Source organism: Pocillopora damicornis, chromosome 13, assembly GCF_964200805.1.
Source record: "Pocillopora damicornis chromosome 13, jaPocDami1.2, whole genome shotgun sequence".
Classification (NCBI taxonomy): Eukaryota; Metazoa; Cnidaria; class Anthozoa; order Scleractinia; family Pocilloporidae; genus Pocillopora; species Pocillopora damicornis.
In genome coordinates, this window is record NC_142682.1 from 4,749,525 (window position 1) to 4,760,365 (window position 10,841).

The following is a 10,841-nucleotide window of genomic DNA, read 5'->3' on the forward strand; positions in this document are numbered from 1 at the left end:
AATTAGGATTACAATTTACGCCTCCTTTGTCAGTCTTTTCATGCAAATGTTCCCTCTCTTTCGTAACCTGGCTATTCTTCTTTTCTCAGAGAATGTAATTTTTATGATTTATTGGTAATAAGACTTTGTGTCGTCCAATTCGGTTTGTAATCATAGTCGTGATAAATAATCGGACTCCTGCTGCGCGGTCGTCCGATTTTGTCATCACAGTCTTATTAGCATTACTTAATATTTATCATGATATTATCACTTTTGCATTAATATGTGTTTGATAAGATATCTAGAGACAAACCGAATTGGACTCAACTCAGTCTTATTACCATTACTTAATATTTATCATGATATTGTTATCACTTTTGCATTAATATGTGTTGGATAAGATATCTAGAGACTGACTGCCCGCCGAAATCTTGAAATTGCTAGTGCAGGAGTCTTGGTAAATTAAAATACTCTTCCCGTGAAGGTTAATGATATAAGTGAAATAAGCATCCAAAGCCTACTGAATGAGAACCACTTACACAGGTTCTCTAAACTATTGGGAGAGTCGACTAAGTGCTGAACGAAATCTCGTACCGCAACTTTATACACTTAAAGAGGAACCCTACAGTGCTCTTTTCTAAACTTGCATTTTGAATTATTGCCATCAGCAAGTGTTACTACTTGCTTGAAATACTTAAACCTGAGATATTTCCCGGCTGAAATCATGTCTCAGGGAAATAAGTATCATGACTACCTTTGCAATTGCAACCTTTGCCCCACGCTTATGTCAAATACCCGCAACACTTCCAAACCAAAATATATAAAAATAAAAAACAAAAACAAAAACAAACAAAAAAAAACAAAATAAAACAACAAGTCGATTGTGTGAGGAATATTAATTGCTTCAGGAAAAATAGCACAACTGGACCAAGATACAATATTCTTTATTAACAATCACTTAGCATACATGTTAGTTACGAGGAAGTCTCTTTTAAAATATTTCAACAAACGGAAATGGAGGAAAAGTGACGCGAAAAAGGATTCTTTCCTCCAGCGATTCATTCGATTAGATCACCATATTTGTTCTTCCTGGGTGTTGGCCCTGTAGAACAGAAAAGAACACCAAGAAAACGTAAGAATTGAATAACTTTTTTTCCAATCTCACTAATCTCACTAAGCCGTTATATGTGCCTCGTCAAGGGGATTATTTTAGAGTATTATTTGACTTAATATTATTTAACTCCCATGACTGACCAAGACCGAATTTCTCCGTACAATATCAAAGCAATATCAAACAGGCAAGTCATGAGTATAAAGGAAAAAATATAAACAAGGGAATTATTATTTAATTCAATACCAAATTCTCTGAACTAACATCATAAGAAATGTAAAATCGACAGTAAGGAGAATTACCAAAGAGATCTTGGAGGTGGAGGATTTAAAATGTCTGGTACAAGACACAATATACCTTGTCTAAATGAAGGCCTCTCCCGCTGATTACTCGTCCTCTGGCCAGCTTCCTGGCTGCTGCGGTCATTGTCGCTGCCTTCTTGGTCAAACCATGGCGTGAAGACATCACTTGAACTTGTCTTGCTATCTGGCTCAGCTTCTCGTGGTTTCTGTCTGATCTGCATTGTAAATGGAAGTGAAACGAGTTAATCAGAACTTTCAAAATGTGCTCTACAATTAACAATTTGCTAGAATCTTTCTTTAAAAGAAGGACATCAATTTTATTTTATCCTTTCCTTTTTCCTTTTATTAATTGAGGGGGGGGTGGTGCTTGGCAGTTGAGACTAACACGGTTAGAAAAATATCGACGAAGCACAGCTTTTATAGCCGGTGTTTTGTTGGTACTTTGTGACACTTTGTGGCGGCAAAGACGTCAAATGGAGAGCAGAGCTCCGAGTTGAGAGTTTCTTTCAGTCTTCCATCCAAAAATAGATCACTTAAGTTTCCCAATTTAAAGATGCCTTTTATATCATATTTGAGACGATCAAATTGGTCCCTCAACTTTCTATGTACCCCTAGCCATTGCTCTAGGCATGCAAAAAAAAAAAGAGTCTAAGAGAACCTTTTGAGAAGCCTATCAACTTTTCCCACCTGCTCCTTCCTAGTCTGACTCGATGAAGAAAGGCTGGGAGGATTCCATCTTTCACGGTGTTTCTTTCTCAAATCTTCATAAGTTGCATATTTCTTCTCCTTTGCTTCATCGACATCAAAATAGAGCTTTGGTGCTTTATGATCATCTTCACTTGATTGATTGTTAGGGGTAGCAGTGCTACTGGAAAGGGGAAGTTGCATGTCCATGATGGATTCTTCTTCTGAAGGGCTTGCCCACTGGTTCCCTTGAAGAAAAATAAAATAGAGAATTGTGACTTTTCCCTTTTTCTTGTTTTTTTGCACCAATTTTTATAAGGTGGTACACAAACAAATCAACCAATGGATACTCAAGATGACACAAACATATGGACTGGTGGGCGGACAGGTGGGCAGACAGATGGACTGAAGTATGATAAAAAAAAACGATAATGATGATGACTGCACAATGATAATGCTGATGAAGATGATGATGATGGTGATGTGGATTATAGCACAAATACAGGGAAAAGTTACTTTAGTACATAAATACTGTAATTTAAACAACATGTATTGAAACAAATTGGATTTTTCAGTCAGGATTTCTCATTTTTTTAAGTGTCAACCATCATTTAATGTTGCGCCAAAGGCTTGATCTGCTGACAAGGCTTTATGTTAGGACTCCTCATAACTCTCTATTTATCTGAACTGACACATGACATATATACAAACCTTGTAAATTTAGATTGTCTTGATAAAAGTTAGTCTGCCCAGCACTTGGAAAAGCAAATTAAAGTTATTGACCATCATTAACAGAAACATTAGTATACAAATACCAGTGAAAGAAACACCTATATCAATCGTGTCAGAAGGAACAATGGAAAAACATGATATACACATCTTTATCATCGTTATAATTCTAAGGAAAAGATATTGATGACGATAATAATAATATCAATAATAATAATAACAATAATAATAACAATTGTTATAATAGTAATAATAATTCTTAACAATAATATTAATAATAATAGTTAATAATAACAATTAATAATGATAATAATCACACATAGAACCATGCCATGTAAATATCATGCACCTGTAAGTAAACCATCTAATGAGCCTTCAGGGGGTGAAAACCAAAAGTATGCAATGTTTAATTACTAGTACCTTTTTGGCAGGTTCTTGATTACTGCCTCTTTCAGCTTGGAATTATCTGGTAATGCCAATATCTTTGCAATGCATGTTTTACCATAAGACTGCACACCAGCATAAAAAGTTGTAGCAAACACTCCTTTTAAGAAGGAAAAATTATTGTTTCAGTCATTCCTCATCAGATCACATTTTGACATACATCTACATGTACTTGCAATACTCAAATTTAGCAATTATGGAAGCTGAAAACTGTTTAAAAATAATCCTATCGTAAATGAAGCTATTCTAATGCTTTACATTATATCTTACCAGTGTACACCAACCCTTTGAAATTTTTCAGCTTGGTTACATAACCTTTGGAAGGAACAAAGCAGACAGTCGACAATTTGCTTAACATTTAAGGATTTTCTATATCACCTAGGTGATTAGATGAGGCTTTGTAAACACTAGGAAATTCCTCTATTGCTAATCACAGGAATTAAATAGTCACCTTTGGCTAAATTTCCAACCAGGTGCACTTGGTTAATGGTAAGTGCTCTTTCACATGACAGAGAGAAAAATAGGTACTCTCTAATAAAACCAATTAGTATTTACTAGAACAGTAGGATAGTAGTGAAAGTGTGCTCTTGTTGTCTACTCGACTCTGAATATCCTTTGGTATTCACCTCTGAACAAATCACTCAGGATTTCTGCCTGAGAGATTGTAATCATTCCAGGAACAACTGAGTTAAAATCATAATTTTATCTCACTGTTTTTGCAAATATAATTTAAAACAACTACTTACCTCAGTGTGGGTGGCTAGAAGTTGGTGTTTGGCTCACCACTTTGCAGCTTACTACATGTACATATCCACCAATAGCCACCTCTACTTTGGTGAATAGTTTTTAAATGGTGTGTTCATAGACCTACCTGTTCTTATTAGCAATTCCCTTAGACCAAAAGTTGATACAATACCGAGAGGAATACCTATAAATAAGAAAAATAAATATATACCCCAAAGCACAAATTATTCAAGATGCAATGATTTGTTTTGTAATTTTACGAGATTAAAACTTCAATTTTGCACTTTTGAGTAAAACATCCACAAGTAGAGCAATTTAACCCTTTAACACCTAAGAATGACAAGCATATAATTTCTCTCCACAATATCACCTCTTAATCACACTTTAACCTTTTAACTCCCATGAGTGACCAAGAAGGAAATTTATCCTTACAGTATCAATACAATATCAACCAGGTAAGTGATGAGACCAACGAAAAATATCAATTTGGGGATAATTAGTTGATCCGATACTAAATTATCTGAACTAACATTAAAAGAATTGTATGGTTGACAGTAAGGAGAATTGCAAATTTGATCTGGGAGTTAAAGGGTTAAGGTCATGATATGAAAGAAAATGATCACCAACAAGAGAAGCTCTTGATTGTTGACCAAACTCTCTTTTTCAACACCTTGGAAATGTATAGGGAGCCGTAAGGAGAATATGCATACTGATCTTAAGTTGAAAAGGGTTAACCTGTCCTTTGATTCAGCAAAATGGCTTTTATCAATGGTATAACAACATCAAGATAAACAGTAGCACAATTGCAGGACTATGCTACGACAGTAACAACTACGATTTTTTCTCACCTTGTCTAACAGCAATTCAGTCATTCTTTCAACTACTTATTGGTTTGGAAAAAGTTCTAATTTTGTTGGACTGACAAGTTTTTCTTGCATGGTGGACTACCATCAACAACTAGCTACAGTGGACACGAACCTCAATTAATAAACTAGAATCCTTTATAGCTAAATTATACCGCGATGTCTTGATGAGAATCGTTGGTTCTATTTAAGCTTATTTCGACATATTGGCTACCTCTAAACCAAATACTGTTTCTTGCACAATCTCTGAGAACTGCTCTGTCTTCATCCGTAATCTCTGTTGCCTAATGAAATCAACCGTAAGTTAAAAAACCGCAATTATAGTAAAACAAACAAATACAATCCACTTTAAGTTTACCTCAAACGGTACTTGTTGATCTCTACCCGTTCGTACTTCTCCGTCTGAAGAACCAGCCATTTTGTACCAGTCTTACAATTTACCTTAAATGAACCTAGTCTCATTCCTATGGTAAACCGCTGAACAAACCATCTTGACACGAACTTTACAAATAGACAACAACAGTCAACTAAAGGTCGGCAGAACTGAAGGGTCGCCAGCGAGTGAACACATTTACTACCATTTTCTTCTCGTGAACCTACTCTTTGTCGCAATATGAGGATGAGTAGCGAGAAGAGAACCATTTGGATAATTGTCAAAGATGGAGAAGGTATACCAGATTCGTTTTCACGCAATAAGTTTGATATCGTGATACCCGATATTTCGCTTCCATACTGCATCGCTTTCATGTAATTTCTCAGTTATAAGTACTAGTTATTCTACATGATACAAATGATTTGATAGATGCTCAAGGTTAAATGGTGTAGTTTGAAGCGTTAAAAGGTCACCGAAGGCTACTGTGTATTGTCTTCTGATCTTCCAACAGTCATGTCTGATCTAAAGCGATTCCAGTTCAACTGTGTCGATGGAGTAGAAGAGGAGGACAAGGTCTATGAAAAAACCAAGTTCTTAGAGGTGAATGAACAAGGCTTGCATCGGGTTCTGCCTGTGTGCTATTTGTTAGATGGAAATAAACAAAATTTGCTTTTATCAAACCATATAGTTTATTTTAGTGTATGTTCTGAATCACTATTATTCATGGTTAGATTGATATCCCTTTTGATTTCGGCTCTTTATTGACACTACCATAACCCAAAACAACGGGATACGATAAACATCAAGGATAAGATTTCACCACAACCCAAACTCGCCCAAAACTTGAGTTGACAATTATACAAATGAAAATAACTGTGAAAACAGTCACATAAAAGTATTGACTATTTGGTGAAATTTTTGTTCCCATGATATTTCTAATGCCTTTCCCTATCCACAACACCAAACGAACGAATTGAAGATTAAATATATATGCATGATAGTTTATTATTAATTTCTATTTAATATTTATTTATTTCACTGATCAAGTTATTTTCTTTGGATGCTTTAAGGATCTTGCGGAGCAACTTGGTTTGTCAGAATTTGAAAAGACCAGTGTCTTAAAGGTTTGTTCGTTGCAAGTTCTCTATTATGTCCTTGTACATTAACAAAACTCTTTAACTGATTTATTATTTATTAATATTATTATTATTGTTGTTGTTGAGATCATTATTTTCTCTTAGCTAAGGAATGGCAGAGGTTCTCTCATACCACTAAGTAGAAGAACTCCTGAAAATACAGTTACAAGGTACTTTATTTTCTGTGCTATTCACATGTATTATTTTATTAAGATGGTGTGCACTTATTAGTTTCACCTTACCCAGTAAAACAATGTGTTCAAAATGGCAGTTTTTTTTTTTACTCAGAAAAAGGATGAAAAAATCGTAAACTATAATGTACATGTGTGTTTTAATCAATTGAGCAAGATTGTGTGATTCCAGTATGTTGTCAGCTGGTATGTACAGACAGTACAGTTGCAGGTACACCATATCATTGTTGAAAACTGAAATCACATTCTTGTATTTTATTTCTTACAGCCCCTACATTCTTGAAGTTTGTAGAAGATATTCATCAGGTGAGGCACTATGACCTATTGTAGTAAGTAAATTAACTCTGATTATCAGATAATTCAGCTGTCGGTATTTTGAGGTAGAGCTGCTGCCAGAGTCTTTGTATGAAATAGATCATGATAAAACTTTGGTGATAACACGGAGACAATTGACCTTCTGTGTAATCTAGACCTCAAAGACTCTGCCTGGAAGAAGTCTTAAGCATATAACAATAAAGTACATGCATCTATCATTTCAATTACTGTAGTTTGTTTTTGCTGTCTATATGATTGTATAGCAACTTAAGTATTGGTTCACCTTTATGTCAATTACACAACAATGACTGATGTGTTCCTTTAACTGAATTTGCTCCCGCAGTAAAACCCAGTCCTAGAAGAATTGATGTGCCCAGTTACAATGAAACATACCAGAGAAAGTTAACAATATTTACCAAGAGGGTGCGTTCAATTTTACACTATAATTACTTGTATGAAAAGACCAACTTCTGTGGTTGGTAGACACGTATCTGTTTATGATAATGTATGCAATGCTAATTCTCCTGCCACCAAGGGTAATTGTGAAGAAAGAGTCTCTAAAAAACCCTATTGCTTATTGTCAGCCAACTGTCGGCTGACAGATGACCAACATTCAGATATATTTCATTGGTCTGTTGGCATGTTGTTGGTAACAATAATAATTATCATTGTATTGCCATAATTATTATCCAACCATCAGCAGACCTAGACGCTACATTGGAGATTTGGCCAGTGTTATTCACAGGTCAATGAAATTGAAATATTTCTCAAAACTGAAATTTAAAAAAAAAACAAATATAAACAAACAAACACCTACCCTATTCTAGTTTTCGTTTGTGGTGTTGCTTTTTTTTCATATTATTTTTATTTATTTATTTTTTATCCTCTTTTTTTTTTTGACCAATAATTTTGCTTTGCTCAAGCTTTAGTGCCAACCTGTACGTCCTATATTTAGACATTATTTACTTTTACTCAGCTAGATTAGCCTTTCAGTTATTCTGAGTAAATGTTACCTTTTTTTGTATCAATATATTATGTGTGTAAACTAAGTTTAACTTCTCAATTTGGTAATAAAGCTTGTTGTTTATTGTTTTGTTTGTTTGTTGTAGTCCCAGTAGTGCACAGGACAAATGTCACATGTGAACTTTGTTATGAACCAGCTCTTTAGAAAGTTGTCTGTATCTCAGTGGTAGTGCTACCCAGCATGTATGAAATATTCAAAGAAACTTAAGGGGCAAACATGTATGAAATCACTACATCAAGCACAATGGTACAGCAGTTAACACTTAAATAAAGCTGTAATTATACTTCGCTTCGCCTTCAGGGCATTGTGTTCATGCTTTAAGTGACTGTATAACGTACATCTTAATTTGCAGATTAGCAGGCTGGAGGAAACTCTTCCTCAACTGTCACTGTTACGAGATGCTAAACTTAGCGCGGTGAGTAGACTGGAGACAACAGTTACAAAATTTATCCAATTAGGTTGAATTTAACTAGTTTTCAAAACTTTCAGAAAACTGAAAGAAAGACAAACTAGTCAGTAAGTAGCTGGAACATAATCAAGTGATGACGGTGATTGTTCTTAACTGACCTGTCCGGCCTTCTGTGTACAATTCCATTGAAAACCATAGCGAAAGCTGACGAGTGTTGGGCTGGGTGGGTTGATATGAGCCAGTCCGGAAAAGCCGTCCGACCCTGCACTCACATTGCTTTCGGTGCAAAAACGTAAAGGAAAAAGAATGGGCAAAAAAGGTCACGTCTTTCATTGGTCACACGATAACATGCTTATTGCCTGAGTTTTGGTCATGACGCATAGACCTCCTTGGCACGGACCATGTTTCATGACCTCGACCTAAATATTTTCCCAACGGGAATTTTATAGTATTCTTGTCCTATCGGTTTGTCTGCTGAATATTCTCAAGGTCGTTGTATACTTTTGTGCTGAAGTATTACTATTGATATTTTGCTCTTTACGTGTACAGGAAGTGAAAACTTTGGAACAGAGATTAATGTTTTTGAATTCAAAACTCCAGGTGCGTTTGAAAACATCTGTAATTGTGTTGATGCAGATCTTACTTGGGCTGAGGGCCCGTCTTTTGTGCCCTCTCTTGGGCTGGTGCCTGTTTTATTTTGTGCATGAGAAATGCGGCCTCCCAGCCTGTGAAGTCCTATATAATATCGATCCTCTGTAATGGTAGTATTTAATTACGTTCTCATTTCGCTCTTTTAATCGAAAACTGTGTATTTTCTAGAACTTTTCGAGATTTATTGAAGTAAACAGCTTATGTTGCTTTAATTAGCGCAATTCCGACCGACGAAAAATCAGTCGGAACGTAAAAAAGTTTCCAAGACTTCCCCGGAGGCCATGCTTTTTCCTATACCAAGCTCCTCATCCTTATAAGCCCATAACTGGTACACAGTCTATGTATTGTTAGCTTGTTTTGATGATACTTATTTCTTCCTCTACTTATAGGAAGCTGATTCTCGGCAATGGAAAGGAATGTTTACTAAACATCCTTTGTGGTGACCAGCAAACTCCACACAGGTCCATTGGACTTAGTATGATTGAGGCGACTAAGTTAAAGAGTTGTACAAAACTTCTATAAACGTGTTTTGCCTAGATGGCAGGCATCATTTATTGCCTTGTTGAAGTGGAGCAAACTGTTCTAAGGTCAAAATTTACAGTGTGTGGAAAAGACACATTACAGTGGTAGTCATTTTTTTAATTATTATTTCCCTGCTTTGTAAATGTGGAGGGAAAGCGAACGCGCAGTTTAGATCGCTAGCTGTCTCATGTTGGAACTCCGAAAAATTTCGAAAGTTATATAGCCAAGTATAGTTTAATGAAATGGTTAACAAATGCTTATGGTTATGCAAAGAATAAGTAGATTTTACACCGTTGAAATCCGAATTGCAATTTCCTTCAAGTCAGATTGCATTCTATATATTCACATCAATATCGTTTTCGGGAATGAAAGCAGCAACAACATGCGTGGCCCTGAAGTTGCATAGTTGCTGTTAGAGATACGTTGAACATAATATCTGTAAGGAACTGTACAGTTTGCATTAAAATTACTGTAATTCTTTACTCAATTATGTCCCACACTTCGACTGCTCTGTAAAGACTTTTTATTTTTGCAGCAAAAGTTCGACTGACAAGTTGGAAAAAAATGTTAATTAAAAAGTCTTTTTTTTTATTTTTTATTTTTTTCTAGAAACAAACAGCTGTAGATCACAGACAGTTCTTTTAACGAAAGTTTATTTACAGCGACATATGGCCGTTCAAAAACGTAGCCATGTTAATCAAACAAACAGACAAAGGAAATAAACAAACACAGGAAAAAGAGTGAGAAAGGGAAACTATTGTAATCGAGATTAGCAGCTTCTTGGCACTGGAATGGTTAGCTTAATAAAGCTGTATTTGAACGAGCAAGTTCAGTTCTCTGACAATAAAAGGCTTCCTATTTTTAATTTTCCCTCACACAGTATATAGAAGATCATTTTCTTTTGGTTATTAGTTTTTTTCAAGGGTATTGGTGATTGGACGAGAGGGCTTTTCGTGGACACTCTCAAGGGTACATTGAAAATTCTACATCGGCAATTCTCCTATTAATAAATTTTCCCCCAAGGCTTGGGCGAGGTTCAAATGCCGAACTTTCGTTTCACCGAGCGTAGTACCTTGAGCGAAGTTCGTGAAAAGCTAGGCGACTGATTCGATCAAGAATACCGATTTTAATTTGGAACGGCTCAGCCTTCTTTTTTTTTTCGCTCCGCAAGGGCCGCATTTTTGACTCTCAAATAAAGTGGGAACTTTCATCCAAAATTAACCGTTCCTTAAAGTTTTGCAAATTTCCGAGCATGTTTTCCCGGGAACTGTAACGCGGAAACATAGTTGACAGAGCGTGTTCTCTGGATGATTTGTTCTCGAAGTGGGAGGTAGAGATCAAGCAAGATCTCTTGGAAATCATCT

At 35.7% G+C, this 10,841-nt stretch overlaps 2 protein-coding genes across 3 annotated transcripts; one reads left to right on the forward strand and one right to left on the reverse strand.

Moving 5' to 3' along the window:
- Window positions 1-907: 907 nt before the first annotated feature.
- Window positions 908-5,310, reverse strand: LOC113677877 (OCIA domain-containing protein 1). The gene is made up of 9 exons (XM_089192594.1): window positions 5,215-5,310; window positions 5,071-5,140; window positions 4,121-4,177; window positions 3,520-3,564; window positions 3,226-3,349; window positions 2,788-2,831; window positions 2,080-2,324; window positions 1,448-1,607; window positions 908-1,081 (listed from the first exon to the last, which is right to left on the reverse strand). The coding sequence occupies exons 1-9, from the start codon at window positions 5,272-5,274 to the stop codon at window positions 1,038-1,040; spliced, it is 849 nt and encodes a 282-aa protein (XP_089048720.1). The 5' UTR covers window positions 5,275-5,310; the 3' UTR covers window positions 908-1,037.
- Window positions 5,311-5,332: 22 nt separating this feature from the next.
- LOC113677899 (uncharacterized) lies at window positions 5,333-10,304 on the forward strand. 2 transcript variants are annotated; one of them, XM_089192596.1, is made up of 10 exons: window positions 5,333-5,524; window positions 5,741-5,829; window positions 6,300-6,353; window positions 6,471-6,535; window positions 6,825-6,862; window positions 7,215-7,294; window positions 8,248-8,310; window positions 8,854-8,904; window positions 9,345-9,416; window positions 10,087-10,304. In XM_089192596.1, exons 1-9 carry the CDS (start codon window positions 5,470-5,472, stop codon window positions 9,396-9,398), a joined length of 549 nt encoding a protein of 182 aa, XP_089048722.1. In that variant the 5' UTR covers window positions 5,333-5,469; the 3' UTR covers window positions 9,399-9,416; window positions 10,087-10,304. The 2 variants fall into 2 exon arrangements, with proteins under 2 accessions (XP_089048722.1, XP_027050555.2); XM_027194754.2 differs by having other exon boundaries at window positions 9,345-10,304.
- Window positions 10,305-10,841: the final 537 nt, after the last annotated feature.

Coding starts and splice junctions, on each gene's coding strand:
- LOC113677877 (XM_089192594.1), bottom strand. CDS start 5,274: ATGGCTGGTTCTTCAGACGGAGAAGTACGAACGGGTAGAGATCAACAA. Junction 2,832..3,225: donor ATCAAGAACCTGCCAAAAAG/GTACTAGTAATT, acceptor TGCTTTTCCAAG/TGCTGGGCAGACTAACTTTT. Junction 1,608..2,079: donor GTCAGACTAGGAAGGAGCAG/GTGGGAAAAGTT, acceptor TTTACAATGCAG/ATCAGACAGAAACCACGAGA.
- LOC113677899 (XM_027194754.2), top strand. CDS start 5,470: ATGAGGATGAGTAGCGAGAAGAGAACCATTTGGATAATTGTCAAAGAT. Junction 6,536..6,824: donor CCTGAAAATACAGTTACAAG/GTACTTTATTTT, acceptor TATTTCTTACAG/CCCCTACATTCTTGAAGTTT. Junction 7,295..8,247: donor TAACAATATTTACCAAGAGG/GTGCGTTCAATT, acceptor CTTAATTTGCAG/ATTAGCAGGCTGGAGGAAAC.